General features: G+C 38.4%; 1 protein-coding gene across 2 annotated transcripts in view; it reads right to left on the bottom strand.

Annotated features, from left to right (window-relative positions):
- Positions 1 to 17,015, bottom strand: part of SYT12 (synaptotagmin 12) — a 58,862-nt gene that overhangs the window by 33,634 nt on the left and 8,213 nt on the right. For both annotated transcript variants that reach the window (XM_087950707.1, XM_026668135.2), the window contains exons 2-3: positions 4,249 to 4,310; positions 1,663 to 1,856 (exon numbers count right to left, since the gene is read on the bottom strand). In XM_087950707.1, the coding sequence (XP_087806833.1) occupies positions 1,663 to 1,856; positions 4,249 to 4,282 (228 nt within the window). In that variant the 5' untranslated portion in view covers positions 4,283 to 4,310. The remainder of the gene's footprint in view (positions 1 to 1,662; positions 1,857 to 4,248; positions 4,311 to 17,015) is intronic.

Below are 17,015 nucleotides of genomic sequence, written 5' to 3'. Positions count from 1 at the left end.
ACTTTATTGAAAGCTTTAAAAACAAGAGTAAATATTGATACAAACCAAAACAGAACAAGGAAAAAAGGAAGCAATAGAAGGGGTAAAGTGGAAAACAAAGCAGAAAAATAGAAAAGAAAGAAAAGATATAAAGAGGTGGCTACTGATCTTCTTTACAGCAATTGTTAAGTACAATTGCAAATTTACCTCCTTCTCTAAAGTTAGATCATGACTCTGTTCTTTCTATAATATAGCCTATCTAACCGTCAAAATCTCAGATCTTCAGTTCATTTTTTTTGTTTTGTACAAAAGTCCATAATAGTCAGCAATAAACATAGATATTAACATTTCTCTAACCAAACAGGTCAATTTGGGAGTCAATGTTGAGTATCCTTTAAGGCTTTCACTAATTTAAAAATGCATTCTTTTATTCTGCATTAGAATAGGTTTTTATGTTTTATTGGATGACTCATACTATTGTGTTCCATTTATAGCAAGTCTTGAGTTTGTGCTTGACATGAATCTTGCCAAGATTCAACACATCAGGGGATGGTGAGTGAAATATAAAATATAGCACAAAGATGACTGTTAAGTCCTCTCCTTGCTCAGGACTTCTCCTTGAAAAAACCTCGTTCCTGCCCCCTAATTTTTTCATGGTACAATTATTTGGTTTGATCCCATCAAAGGCAAATGGTTGAAGGGGGATGGATTTAAGAAAAGTGAAGAGGAAAAATAAACTTTTAACAATCTATCCCACCCATTGTTTTAGTACATTTAAATTTCTCTCAGGTGCTATCACCACCATTACTGCAAATTTTACCTTTTTAATTTGGCAGAAGATTGTTTTAATCAATTCAGTATTATCTCAAAATTTTTATTTAAGATGACTAAGCATTTATAAGCAATTAAAGAAATCAGCAAATGGAGATGGCTGTGGCTAAGGGCTAAAGTCCTTGTGAGTTTCTTCTGTCTGTATTAGATAACAGCTGAATTTTAAAGCCTCTACATTTTTTATAGATTTCTTACATTTATATATTGCCAACCTGGCCAGTGCACATAGCAGTTCACAGGCAAAAACCTGGGATTCATAATATAATAGCTACAAAATCAAAAAGGAGGGGGGAGAGAGAAGGGAGAAAAACAAATTAAGTCAGGAACCACATGAGAGATAAGTGCCAAATGGCAGATGGTTTCAGCCTTTGCCACCAGTGCTAGACTTTGTGCCCTTCCACCACCATAGCAGTGGTGGTGCAGTGGTTAGAATGCAGCATTGCAGACTGACTCTGCCCTTTGCCAGGAGTTTGATCCTGACCAGCTCAAGATTGACTCAGCCTTCCATTCTTCTGAGGTCAGTAAAATGAGGACCCAGACTGTTGGGGCAATATGCTGATGTTGTAAACTAATCAGAGTGTGCTTTAAAGCACTGCAGTATATAAATCTAAGTGCTATTGCTGTATTTTATGCCTAGCTGAAATAATTGCTCAAGATTCTTTTCTTAAACCTACCCCAGTCTTTTCAGTTTTGCTATCATAATCACCACCATCTTAACTTGCAATATTCAAGAAAAAATTAAGAGTTGGATGTTCATTAAATGATGCTTGATGACATGCAAAGGGGATGGATGGATGGATGTGACAACAGATGGGCTTCTTAATACTGCTGTCACAATTAATTGCTCCTTACCTTTTGTTTGATTTGAGAATATGTGGACCCATACTTTTGTTCTAGGTATCTGTAGTCATAGTTTGGAAATGGAGAAGGTGCAGGATAGCCACCCGATTTCCATAACTTCCATAGGTTTACTCCAGCTATTCCCAGGAGAGCAAGAGCACCAGTAATATAGACACCTATTTCCCACTCAGATGGATTTCTTATGACTGGAAGAAAACAAAGTTCTTATCAGAAGAAAGCAGCCACCAAAGCCTTTCCATACTGCAGAAATATTTTATATCAATAGTACAAATATGCCTTTTATATGATTAATGCTGTTGGTCTTAAAATATATACAGGATTGCCTCCCGTCGACCCTTGACCCATGCCAGTTTGCTTATCGGAATAACAGATCCACAGAGGATGCTATTGCCATGGCTCTCCACGTTGCACTGGTCCATCTGGAGCATAGTGGGAGCTTTTCATTGATTCCAGCTCGGCTTTTAATACCATCATTCCAGATATACTGATTAAGAAGTTTCTGGAAATGGGCCTCACACCTGCTGTTGGATAAAGGACTTTCTTACTAACAGACCCCAAACTGTTAGGATTGGCAGCTATTTTTTCCTCCACTCTTGCTCTCAGCACTGGGTCTCCACAGGGCTGTGTGCTGAGCCCCGTTTTGTATTCACTCTACACCTACGTCTGCACTCCCTCTTGTCCCACTAACTCTATAATAAAATTTGCAGATGACACCATGTTGGTGGGACTCATATCAGGAGAAGACGAGACGGCCTATAGGTCAGAGGTTCTCAGACTGGTCTTGTGGTGCAAGAGTCATAACCTCGCCCTGAACATCAAAAAGACCAAAGAATTGATTATAGACTTCAGAAGATGCAAAGCAGAGCCTCTCCCACTATATATCAATGGAGACTGTGTGGAAAGAGTTCATAGTTTTAAATTTCTAGGAACTCATATTTCCAACAACCTTACTTGGTCGGTCCACATTATGGCCACTGCAAAGAAGGCCCAACAGCACCTGCACTTTCTGAGATTGCTGAAAAAGAGTGGTCTGGGTGAGAAGTTGCTGGTTACTTTTTACCGTTCTACCATCGAGAGCATTTTGGCATACTGTGTAACTGTGTGGTATGCTGGATGCTCTCAGTGGATAAGAAGATGCTCCAGAGAGCTATAAACACAGCACAAAAAGTCATCGGTTGCTCTCTTTCTTCTTTGGAAGAGATTGCGAAGACCAGACTCCTCTCTAAAACACTAAAAATCTCCACAGACTGTTCTTATCTTGAACACTCATATTTCAAACTGTTACCATCAGGGAGGCATTATAGGTGTCTTAAAATGAGGACTAATATTATTGAGAAAGTTTCTTTTCCAAGGCAGTAATTGTCTTGAATCAAACAGTGCATTTGTGATTTAGTCCTATTATTATTATTATAATTATTATAATTTTTAAATACTCTGTAGTGTGATTATGATGTGGTGTTTGGGGCACTGTGCTGGAGTAGCTTTCAAATTTCATTGTATTCGTGGAATGCAATAACAATAAACATATTCTATTCTATTCTATTCTATTCTATTCTATTCTATTCTATTGAAAAAGGAGGAAATTGATACGCCAAAACTGCAGGGAGATTTTTTTTTTCTTGAAAAATGTTATAAAGTAGCTGGAATATATGGCAAAGCACAAATACCTTTTTATTTTAAAAACTGAAAGACAGCATTGTTGTATGTAGGCATATACTCTATTCAGCAAAAGTGTAAATAGCTTAATCTCTATTAAGAACCACTGTAACAAATTCTAAAATATATTTGCTGTTTCAATCTTTGCAAATCCTTTTCAAACTGAGTATCATTTTTTTAAAATTGACCAATGTCTCCTCATAGTGATTAGTTTCTTTTCTACAAGATTTTGAATCTTTTTTTCTGTTCTGTTTCCCTATTTGTCCGGACTACACATGAATAACATTTTTCTTTTCAGCAAAGAATGTATGACCAAGACTCCAACTTCATGCTTTAGGCTTCATATTGCTTCCTTTAATTATGAAATCTGTGAACAAGTAAACTCACAATCCGTGCTATGCCAAAGCCTAGTAGCATAACCATAACAACATATAACTTCTCTGCATATCTAAATCGGGAGTGTAAATACAGCCCTTTATGACCTGTGGACTTTAAATCCCAGAATTTCTGAGCCAGCATGTCTGGCTGAGGAATTGTAGAAGATGAAGAACACAGTTGTAAAGGGGCCATAGGTGCCCACCCCTGATCTAAATCTTTATTTTTGATTTTTTTTTCTATTTCCCCAAACCTTCCTGAATATGAGACCTGGAAGTTTTTCTAACAGTACACTTTTGGGCATATAGGTGAGGAAAAGAGGAGGTGAAGTCAAGAAATAAATGTCTAAAATTATTTCAAAGGTTCTGGAAGAATGACAAGTTTATGATTTCTTTCAAAAATGGGTAATCTAATATGCCCACATATTCTCCCCACACAGGTAGTCCTCACTTAGTCAATGACCATTTGAGGTTACGAATACCTCAGAAAGGGTGCTTTATGGCCAATTTGTTAAGAATTCATACATTCATATTCATTAATACTCACCACTGAGATGCTGGTCAGCAATGTCACGATCCATAGTGACTACTTCAAATTACACCAGTTACCTGCAAGAACACACAAAGAGAAGCACAGACAAAGAGGTTATTATGGTACTGTCACCATACAGGATTGTCTAAAAGCACAGAAGGCTTGCCCTATATGTAAAGTCACATAAGGCGCTAATCTTTTTTCTGGTTGGCCCCATATTTCTTTCAGTTAGTAAATGTCATTCTACCACAATTTATCACACTATGTGAAAGCATCCCTTTGTAAATTTGAATTCCTTTTTCTTCCTGAGAAACATAATCCTCTAATGTAAGGGTCTTCAAACTTGGCAAGTTTAAGACTTGTGGACTTCAATTTCCAGAATTCCTGAGCTAACATGACTGGAGGAGGAATTCTGGGAGTTGAAGTCCACAAGTCTTAAAGCTGTCAAGTTTGAAGACCCCTGCTCTAATGCTACCTTGGCTACAGCAGGGCCAAGAGAGGCCTTTGCTCCTACCTTTAATTTACGCATTATCCCATTAAGGCAATGGGAAGATATGAAAGTGAACAGCGATATTTATACTGTACTAGTTCTTCATCCTGTTATGCTACTAACACAATTATATAGCACCTCTACATAGAAGCTTATCTTCATTACTATAGACTCCTTATGTGAAACAACACTTTGGTTGTGAGGCTTGTTTCACTATTAGTACCACTACAGATCCCTATTATGGTTAAGCTACCATAAAGCCAAAAAGTGCCTCACTTCTCCAGTTCTAGGATTCTAAACAAAGCAAAATATTATTAGCTTTCAATGTATAAGTAATACAGGGGGCCTTTCATCAAATAAACATGTATAGCATTGCAGCTTTAGTCAAAACAATCCACTATGTTTATAGAAACCTGAGATAGTCAAAATGGCTGCTACCTTGTTTCCAGATAACTTACTGACCCTTTAATAGATGTATGAGGGCCAACAATTCAAATATTGCAGCTTTCCCAAACATGAGCTGGAAGAAAATGGATTTTTGACAACCATGCAGGTATTATAAATCTGTGTCAGAAAAAAAGAAGTGTACATGGAACCCTACTGGTTAATAGCTAGGTTCATTAATCTGCATCTTGAGAGCATTTTAAAATTATGCTGTAGACAAGACTATTATGGATCAGTTGCTGCTGAGAATTCAAACTACAGAGATTTCATTTCACACAGTCAGCCTTATGTTAAACACTTCAAGCTGCTTGTAATCAAACAGTGAAAGCCATTGGGGAATAAGGAAAGATTCAATGTCATAGTTAAAATCTGTAGGACGATTCCCTTTGGGAGAGTTCTAGCTCTTTTTAAAAAACAAGCTTACAAATAAAGAAATTTTTTGAGGAAGAGTAAAAAAAATGTGTGTATTATTTTAAGTTTCTAATTTTTTTTTATAAAATTTTATTGATTTTTAAAAACATACATACAAACAAAACATAAAACATAAAAACATAAAACATCTTTTTTGAAAGCAGCTTGATCCCAGGTTACATCTCTTCGTACAGACACAAATTCAAGTTCATGCTCATTTTTGTATACCATTCCATATCTTATTACCATTTTGGATTTTTTATATAGCTTCTCCCCTCTTTTAACTTTCTTAATTTTATTTTATTTATTTCATCTCAATTCAGATCATTATACTTATATTCTTTGTCTGTCTTGTTTCAGCTGTCTATTATCTTTTCTCATTAAACAGAATTTCTCCTGTAATCACTGATTGGAGTATGACGCCTTTATATCTTTCCCCTAAAATTATAACACTTAATATAATACATAACTTCCATTCGGATTCTGCTTAGTACATTTTATGGCTACACAGTATATTTTAAAAAGAGAAAAAATTATAAATATATAATATAATTAAAACAACAATCCATACCAATTCAATTCTATCGTTAATATTAATATTCATTTAAATCTTAAACATTTTACACATTACTTTTCAAATGGGTATCATTCTTCTATTGGAACACTTATAAACTTTCCGTAATTACTTCCCCCATACTTCACTTATATTTTAAAACACTGTGTCATTAAAATGTTCCCATTCCTTCCTAATTCAATTCTCTCATTTATTTCATTTCATTTATTTTATTCACAAAAATTTCACTTAATTACACAGAGTATTTTATCCCACTTTTTAATATGTTGTTTCCAATTTTTCTAACATTATTTCTAATACAAATATAACAATACAATCTTGTGTACCTTTGCAGAATCACCTTTTCAATTCAATTTTTACCCATTATCTCTAAATAAGTCCTGTTTCTTTACATCTTGCTTCACACCTTTGTAACTTCTCTTTCCTTCCTTCCTCCCTTGCTTCTTCTCTCTGCCCTTTTTACCCCCTTGTCTCTCCACCTCCATTTCCCTCTTCTGTGTTCTCCTTTTCTGTTGCTTTTTAACATTATATCCACTTTTCACCTTATTTTTCCCTTTTTTGGTTGTTTTTTTAGATCTTAAATTCTCCATTCTCTTTCCCCCCTCCCTTTCTTCCCCAAGTAAAGTTGCTTGTTCATTAAAGATGGCTTCTTCTTTGTCCCAATCTTCTTGTTGCGCAGTCTTTTCTTGTAGTTTCTCATAGGTACTGATCGCCAATTCTAAAAATTGAAAAAGGGAGCCAAGAGAGCCCTTCCCTTCTTGTTCCTCTTCTTTATATTTTTTAAATTCCATTTTCAGTTCATCCACAAGTGATACCATTGTAAAAAAATGTTTAAACAACCACCCGAGTGTTTTTAATCATTCAAATATAGTTTCCAGAAGTCCCAAAATCACCAAGCAATCCAAATACACAGAAGCTGTTTCTTTTAACACTTCCTTCTTTTTTCACTTTCTCTTCCTTGGGTTACTATTTAGTTGCAAAGTTCCAGTTAAAATGTATCTTTTAGAAGTCTTGTTAGGATTTAACTTTAGATTCTTTGAATTCCAGGCAGTCTCCTCCAGTCCAAATCCTACTCTAATTCTTTTCCTCACCCTTCCCACTTACAGCAAAGAATTCAGAAATCTATATTCCCCTTGGCAATTAATTTTCCAGTTTAATTACCTGTTGATGCCAAAGCGGATTTTTCCAATTTCTCATTCATCTCTGTTCGCTGTCAACGTAAGGAAGGAGAGTGAAAAAAAAAACTTTCCCTTTTCACTTTCATTCGCTGCTTCCAAATCCTCTTTGGGAGAGATGTATCTTTTTTGAAATTTGAATTCCAGGATACCTTAGTTGTTGCTTCTTATCCCGGTCAGCCAAAACTTTCACTTCTTAACTTCCTCCTGCACTTTCTTTTCCGGATGAGTGCTTCTTTGAGGCGGCCATTTCTGACTGCCGCTCTTACCGCCTTCGGGAAAGGGAGTTTAGCCAGCTGAGGAGGAAAGATGCGGCTTTCCTCGCCCCTGCTGGGATCTCCCCCCTCTTTGCCACCTCTACGGGGTGGCTTAGCCCCGAAGCCAAACTGGCTTGGGGTGCTCCAGCAGCGAGCCCAGGCAGAAACCGCGCACGATCGTGGATTCCTGCCTGCCGCCGAAGCCCTGCAAACCGGAAGTTCAAGTTTCTAATTTTTAATGCTCTTCAAAGATGCTTCCCTTAACCAATATGGAACATTTTATACTGCCAAATGTGGCAATCATATTAATTAAATCTTGGAATCTGTTTTCTAAAGCTTTTCATGCAGCAGTAGTGTCTTGAAATGCTGATAGACTAAATAAATTTAAAATCTCAATTTCTGTTCTGGGGATTTATGTGTGGTAAGATTCTAAAGTGTCTTTGGCTTTCTATGAGTCATTGGTACATGATGTTTTGTGGCAATATTTCATTAAGATTTGATTTTCAAATAGGGTATCTGGGATTAGTCAAAGAAGTAACCTGCCAATGAGGAAGGTCTGTTTTATTTTACATTCCTGAACGTTCTTTATGTACTGGTAAGGAATCACTACATTATTCCATTTCATGTTCAGCTAATGAACTATTGTATAAAGATTTGCCTGAGATCATCTTGTTTAGCTGATAATCTTTTGAACAGTTCCCAGTGTTTAACACCAATAATTTCCATGAAGATTTTTTTTAATCAAAGTGTTAAATGGTCAACCTTGGGAAGTGTCCAAAAATTTCTGATTCTCAAAATGCTGTGATTTTTGTGTGTATGTATTATTGTATGTCTGTGCATAGTATACACACACACACACACACACACACACACACACACACACACAAATATGTATCCTTTCTTTTTCTCTGTGTCTTTTTCTTCCCCCCACTCAGATCTTCTGGCAAACCAGAGTTTAATTGTATCTATCTTGGAAAGTTTCCCAGGCTGCGTCACACATGTTTATCATGGAGCAGCAGAAACTTCACAGCAGTGGATAAATATCATGATACAATCCTGAATGTGAGATTCCATATATAGGAAATCTCTCATGAAAGACAGTAGGCCAAGCATGATCAGCCAATCAATCAAGTGAATTTTCAGGACCCTGGACAGCTCTACATAACAACTTGCTCCAGCAAATCCTGGCATTCAACTGAGCCTATCCCTTTCTGATGGGAGCCAAGCATAGTCTTTGAGCCTCCTGTCAATTCTCAGCTGCTTGAATATCAAAGCATATGGCAAGAAGACATTCAGATTAGTCTTGATTAGCGGGCTCAATATAGTTTGTCTCTCTCAAGAAGTAGGTCAGTTCTGGTTTTATAATGTTTTGGTTTGGGTCTACCATCTTTATAGTCTGCACTTCTAACCCACATCATCTGTCTTGCTCTTTTACTTTGGAATTGAAATTATGGTCACTGTTTAAGGTTAGACTCAAGTCACCAATGTGCCCATTCCCCTGTTCCAAAAAGAAAATTCAAATAAAGGATATTTTAAGTATACATTTATGCTTCAGTTTACACAACAAAAAAAGTATTTTTACATAATGGTCTATTTTGTGTTAACCATGAGGATTACAATATTAAAAGTGATAGGGGACTTAGTGGTATGTTCTTGTATAATTTTGATTTTATCTTTGGGGTTTCTTAGGATGGCTGCTATTTTTCTGTCTGTTTTGAAGGCAGTCTTGATGTGATGCCTGTGTAGTATCTTACTGATTTTGTCTGTAGTACCTCTTATGTAGGGCAGGACAGCTGTTCCATAGGTCTGTTCATCTGCCCTACATAAGAGGTACTACAGACAAAATCAGTAAAATCAGGCATCACATCAAGACTGCCTTCAAAACAGACAGAAAAATAGCAGCCATCCTAAGAAACCCCAAAGATAAAATTGACCTGGAAAACCAAGGCATATATGAAGTCCCCTGTGCATCATGCCCTGCCACATACATTGGACAGACCAATAGAAGAATAAGTACCCCCCTGGATGAACACAAAAATGCAGTAAAAAAGCTGGAACACACTTCCTCACTAGTCCAACACATGAAAGACATGAAAGCCATCAACTTCAATGGCACCAAAACCCTAGCCACTATAGAAAACCCCACCCACAGAATTATCAGAGAAGCCATAGAGATTGAAAAAAAGACCTGAAAGCATGAATAGAAGAGATGATTCCACCAGACTGTCAATTATTTGGAAGCCTGCACTCACAAACAAAAAAAATCTCCACACCACAAGCCAGGCAAACACCTGGGCACAAACAGATCCCCCCTGATACCTCCAGCTCAAACACATCCCAACCAGGCACCCAGATGAAACCTAGCTTCCTAATAAATGATAGCCACCCATTTACTCAGAGCCAAGCTGCACTAAAAGCCTCCAATACAGGAACACAATGTTGCCAGCCAATCAAGACAAAAAACACCACAAAACAGACAGAAGATATTAGAAATACCAATCAAGCAGAACACAAGCAAAACACAGCAAATTCCAAGACCAATAAACACAGACCAAGACTCCCAACCAATCAGGATGAAGCAAAAACCATTCTGGCACAGCAGTAGGCTAGCCCCATATTTAAAATTGAAACAGCTGGGACTTCCGGTTTGCAAGCTTTCGGCGGCGGCAGGGATTCGCGACCGCGCGATCCCTGCTGCGTTCGCCGCCAAGGTTCCCCCGATCCATTTGGATCTGGGGGATATAGTTGCCCCATAGAGGCAGCTGAAGACAGAGGGGATCCGGCAAGGGGTTTGGGGGTGCCGCAAACCCCCTCCCCAGCCGGCTAAACCCCCTTTTCCCGAGGCGGAGGAACGGCGGTCAGCAATGGCCGCCACGAAGAAAGCTGCAGCTGGGAAAGCAGGTGCAGGAGGGAGAAAGCTGGAAGAACAGTGAAAGTTGCTTCTAACTGGGACAAGACGGGAGAAAGTGACCCGGAACCTTGAAGGCTGCTAAGTATATATTATTCCTTGTGAGAGTTACAAGCTGCGAATACTCTAAAGGGGAAAGTTTTTTCTTTGTTCTACTCTCCTTCCTAAAGTGACAGCGGAAAAAACAACAACACCTTTTTGGCTGTGAGTGGGAAGGGAGAGTGAAAAAAATTAGAGCAAAAAATGAAAATAAGGAGAAGATTGCCTAGAATTGCAAAGAGTTCTTAAACATTAAAAAAATTCCAAAAAAATATATTTGAAAAGGATTTGTGATTACTTTAACCCCAGAAAGAGAAAGTGAAGAAGAAGAAGGTATCTAAAAGAAATAGTCTGTTTGGATTGTTTGGTGATTTTGGAACCTTTGGAAATTACTTCTGATTAAAACATCTGGGTGGTTGTTTGGAAAAACTTTTTTTCTACACAATGGCATCATCTATGGATGGATTGAAACATATATCAAAAATATGAAAGAGAAAAACAAGGAGGGGAAGATGGTCTTGACACTACTTTTCAATACTTAGAAATGGCGGTTTATACTTATGTGAAGCAGAATGAGGATGATGGGGACAAAGAAGAAGAAGAAGCCATCTTTGATGAACAAATGACTTTGACTGGAGAAGGGAAAAAGCAAGAGAAAAAGGAAAAAAGGTCTTTAAGATCTGGAAAAACAGCCCAAAAAGAGAAGAATAAGGTGAAAAGGGGACATTATGTTAAGAAACAACAGAAAGGGGGAAAGCAGAATAAAAGGGAGGTGGAGAGACAAGGGGTTAAAGAGGACAAGGAGAAGAAGAAGCAAGAGAGAAAGGAAGGGATGAGAAGCCCTAATGGTGGGGAGCAAGATGTTAAGAAGCAAAAGTTTTTTAGAGATAATGGATAAATCTTATTGTTAAAGGGATTCTAGAAAGGTACATAAGACTGCATTTTTATACCTGTATTTAGAAGTAATCATAGAAAATTAGAAACAATATGTAACTTAAAATGTGATAAAATATTTAATATAAATTAGTGAAATTTTTGGTTAAGAAAAAGGGAGTACTGTAATGAAATATGATTCAAGATTGTGATGTGGGGGGGGTAATAATTTTTGGAAAGCAAAGGCATGATATTTAATTGAAATGGATAAAATGTTTAAGATATAAATGATTGTTAATATTAATGATTAGAATATGGTATATTAGTGAAATTCTTTGTGAAATGAGATTTGAAGTAGAAGAAGGAGGAACATTTTAATGAAATATCGAGCTATAATATGTGATGTGGGGGGGAATAATTATGGAAAATAGGGCTCCCACAAAAGTATGTGATTTAATTGAAAAGCAATGAGTTAAACGTTTAAGATATGAATGAATATCAATATTAATGAATAGATTTGTATTACTTTTGATAATATAGTATAATTTTAGAATGTACCAGACAGAATCCCAATGTATGTCATGTGTTTTATATTAAGTGGGGAAAGAGATAAAGGCATCATACTCCATATAGTGTACAGGAGAAGTCTTTCTTCTTTCTTTAAAGAAGAAAAATAAATGGTTGGCTGGAATAGAACAGACAAAGAATAATAAATATTATGATATGAATTGAGAGGAGATACATAAAATAAAATAAAATTGAGAAAATTTAAAGGAGAGGAGAAGTCATATAGAAAATTGAAAATGTTAATAAGATATGAAATGGTATGTAAAATGAATATGAATTTGAATTTGTGTCTGTACCAAGAGTTTTAACCCGGGACTAAGCAACTTTCAGAAAAGAGATTTTTTATGTTATTATGTTTTTGTGTTTATGTGTATTTATGTATTGTTTGTCTTGAAAATAAAATTTGTTTAAAAAAAAATTGAAACGGCTGTGAAAGTCTGACTCACAGACGAACACAATACAGAAGCCTGATGATGGCAAATGAGATTCTGCCAAAACGTTGCTACAACTTTAAAAGCACAACTATAATGACGTGGGAAAATACCCGAACAAAGCTGAATACCATACATGTAAGTACCGCAAAAACTTAAGAATATAATATATATATATATATATATATATTATATATTTTTATATATATATATATATATATATATATATATATATGTATCTTAAGTTTTTCTGAGGTTCTCGGGAGTTGAGTGATCTCGTTCTCTGGAGTGAAGTCTGCATTGATCTCATTCATCATCTTCAGGCTTCTGTCTTCAGAGCTGAAGACAGAAGCCTGAAGATGATGAATGAGACTTCATCGAAACGTTGCCTAGATACTTCCAATCTTACGCGGGAGAAAACCCGAATAACCAAAGATCCATATATATATACATACATACATACACACACACACACACACACACATATATAAAACAGTCATGTATTGAAATGGTGGTTTATTTATTAATTTATTAAATGTATAAAGCTGACCAACTCCACTGTCACTCTGGTAAGTATATAATATAGATTAAAAAAACACAAACGAAAGAACACTGGGCTGGAAGCAGAGCGTCAGCCTGGGGGTTGGGCCTGCACTTCCCAGGGCTTTCCCAGGGCCTCAGGGCACCCCATGCTCTGCTTAATGACCTCCACATTTCTTTATTTACCATATTAGTGACAGCAGGGCTGGGAAGGGTTGTAAGTGAGACAATAATGTAGGTGCTTCGCTTAACAGCCAACACCATTTCCAACCATAATGGGCAGGCTGGATTACAGTCATGAACTGAGGACTACCTGCACATAAGAGGCCTATACCTGCTACAGTCCAGAGCCTAGAGAAAGAACTAGATCAAGTCTGTCAAACTGGTGGCCCGCAGGCCCGATGCCTGGATCCATGCTGGCCACGCCCACCCTGGCTCCACAAAGCCAAAAAAGAAATCCTGATACATCATGATACATTGCGATATGGCCTGCAATATGATTGGATTTGACACCCCTGAACTAGATTCTGAAAGCTATTTTTAAGTATGCTTCTTAGGTACCATTAGATGACATTATTTAACAGATAGGAACTAGGCAGAGGCGTCAAACTTGATTTCATTGAGGGCCGCATCAGGGTTCTGTTTGACCTCAGGAAGATGGGGTGGGTGTGGTCAAGGTGGGTGTGGCCAGCTCAATATCACTTGTTGTCAACTCAGAAAACATATTGTATTTTATAGTTGTCAACAGAAAGGGGGGGGAGTTTCAAAGAGCAGGCAGCAGTGTGGAATCGAAAGTACATTCCATTCATATTTTCTTCAGAGACTGATTAGATGACAGAAGCTTCTGCCACGCAAAAATCTAATTGGAGAGCATGATTGATGACTCTTGGCTATGGACGTGTTTCATTGGATGATACACCCAGAGGGGTGAGGGGGAAAACAGGATCAAGGGTGACAGTGAATTACATGTCTGAGAGTCGTCTACACCCAGGCATGTTAACTTCTAATAAAAGAAAAGTTTTGGGAACGTGGCTTGAGGCTCATGATTTAATTGGAGTAACTGCTGGAATCCTGACAGATAGACGACTGGGTAATTAATCACCAGGGTGCCTGCGTCCCAGCCTCTTCCATCGCTCCTGGACATCTGGAGAGAAACTCAGGCAGCCATGGCAGAGGCTATAAGGAGAAAGCTTGGCCTCCAGCCAGAAACAAACAGAAACTGATAGCATAATTACAGAAGGAGGACAGCTCCTCTTAGACTCCAAATAGGAGAAACCTGCTCCATTGGAAGGGAGAAAACCAGATAAGTATCTGATGGAATCCCTGGGGAGATCCATAGAGCAGCTGAAGGAGAGATCTGAATAGGCCACCATTCGAGATGACGGCCTGTCCTGCCACCCAAAACAGAGGGGAATTTTTACAGGGCCCTTTGAAGTGGGGAGAAACAGGCAAGACCACAGCCCTCCCTCCCTACACACCAGAAGAAAAAAGAGCCCACCATGGCAGCCAGTGCCTCCCCCCCCCCCCGCAGCAGGCAGTCCCTTCCTCCTGTGATAACTAGAGCTGGGGAGGAAGGTCAGCCACCCCAAGTGCAGGCTTACAGAGGGCAACAGGGAGAGGAAGTAGCAGAGCCCAACAAACTGCCCTGGTTCAGGGGGAAATTTGATGGAGACCAAGACCAGCTAGCTTTATTCCTTGACTCAGCTGAGATCTACCTGGAACGCTATGGACACCTCTACCCCTCCCCTAGAGCCATGGTGAATGCCATTTCTGAGGGGCTAGAGGGAGAAGCAAGAGGATGGCTAGCAATCCTCCACAAGAGAGCCCCCCCCCCCCAATTACATGACGTAGATGACTTCCTACAGCTGCTCGAGGTCAGATTCAAGGTGGCATAGGAGACAACTCCAGTATTTAATCAAGTGGAAGGGCTACCACTTATCAGAGGCATTATGGGTAAAGAGTAGGAACGTTCAAGCTGATCGCCTTGTAGCAAGGTTCCATGCAGAAAATCCAACCAAACCTGGGGGCGGGGTTCGTTAGCTTAAGCTTCCATATCTGCAATCAATTTGTTTTTATGTGTGTTGTACAGGTCACCTTCAAGAAGTGAGGGCAGCCAAATGTCAACTCGTAAAACATATTGTATACACATTTTATAGTTGTCAACAGAAAGAGGGGGAGTTTCCATTCATATTTTCTTCAGAGACTGATTAGATGACTGAAGCTTCTGCCAAGCAAAAATCCAATTGGAGAGCATGATTGATGACTCTTGACTATGGATGTGTTTCATTGGATGATATGCCCAGAGGGGTGGGGGGAAAAACAGGATCAAGGGTGACAGTGAATTACATGTCTCAGAGTGGTCTACGTCCAGGCAAATGCCAGCATATTAACTTCTAATAAAAGAAAAGTTTTGGGAGTGTGGCTTGAGGCTCATGATTTAATTGGAATAACTGCCGGAATCTTGACACTTGTGTTGAGGGCACCTGTGGGGGCCCAAGTGTTTTGCCAGCAAAAACGGGCCCCTGAGCTCCTCTACTGAGATGGCCTCCTGCAACCCTCTGCCAGAGAAAACGGTGGCCCTCCCAAACTCTGTTTTCACTGGCAGAGGCAGTTTTGCTGTGGTCCTGCTGGCCAGATCTAAGCACCCTGTGGGCCGGATCCGGGCCCCGGGCCTTGAGTTTGATACTACTGAACTAGAACATACCAGGTGCCTGATTATACACAATGGGTAGAAATCATGGAAGATAGATGTCATCATATAACTAAGCCATATGTCATGAGGGGCTTTATTTCCAGTATCAGGAGCCTAGTGGTAACTGTTTTAGCTTATGAAACAGAAGTATTACATCAGCATATCATGTCACCCCTATAGCCACTCATGTCACTGCACTGTAGGCCAGCTTCAGCTTCCAGGTAGTCCCATGTAGAATTGCAATAATCTAAATGCAAGGACACCAAGGATTTAAAGGCTTCCTTGCCCAAGCAAGGGCACAATTGATGCATCACAGTGCACGGATCTGTATGAAAGCCTACCTGGCTACAGTCGCTTCTTGCTCCTAGAACAAGATCTGTGAGTCCAAGAAGATTCCCAAATTGTGTCTATGGTTTTTCAAGGCACAAAACAAACAAAAAATGTCCAGTTTCCTTTAGGATCCCCAAATTGTGCACCCCTTCCAAAGGGGCAAGTGCAACCCTGGTTGCGGGCTAAAGATAGGAGATCTCCAGTCCTGGCTATTTTTAATATCTACAAGTTTCCTAAGTCCAAATGAAAGTTCCTATTCACTGGGCCATATAGATTTGGCTTTGGGGGGTGTTAACAAAAGCTGCAGAGAGATCATGTTTCATTTTTTTGAAGAAGAAATGTGGTTTGGGGATTAAAAAAAAATCTGTTTTATTTAATTCTATGATTTAGTAAATGTTATTGCCTGAATATTTTTATGTAATTGATTCTGTGAGATTCATCTAAAATCTCACCGCCTAGAAGCATTTTAAATAAACAAACATAATGATATAAAGGGTTATTCCGCTGTCAACTGATCTGAAATTTTCTCAATCCAGGAATTAACTCCTGCACAAGGCTGCATAAATTAATTTTTAAAATATTATATATGGAAGGTTCTAGAAGAATCCACTAGGTTGGATTGGAAATATAGGTGCTCCTAAAATATGCTGTAAAATATATTTTAGGAGCGCCTATATTTCCAATCCAACCTAGTGGATTCTTCTAGAACCCCAGTAATATTCTTACATAGTAAACACAGTGGATTTCTTATTTGGAAAAATTCTCAGGATAGGAACATTTCACAAGTGTGTGTCCATAACATATTTTTAACGTTCTAAATATTCCCCACCAACTGAATATAATGGGCATTCCCATCAGAAAACATAGAAAGGTCAGTGTTGCTCCTATAATTCATAACATGGCTGATTTCCTGGATTCCTGAATCCCTATATGGCAACATTCAGCTTTGAGATTCAGGTCAAGAAGTCTGGATGGCACTAAGTATCTTAGGAGCTACTGTAGATGGCTAGTTAACTTCTTTCACATCAATTATGCTTAAAGAATTTCCACG

The sequence above is a fragment of the Notechis scutatus genome, chromosome 1, assembly GCF_049901735.1.
Source record: "Notechis scutatus isolate UNSWTSFEM ecotype Mainland chromosome 1, rNotScu1.2, whole genome shotgun sequence".
NCBI classification, from domain to species: domain Eukaryota; kingdom Metazoa; phylum Chordata; class Lepidosauria; order Squamata; family Elapidae; genus Notechis; species Notechis scutatus.
The sequence above is the reverse complement of the archived record's forward strand: the minus strand, read 5'-3'. Positions and strand labels throughout refer to the sequence as shown.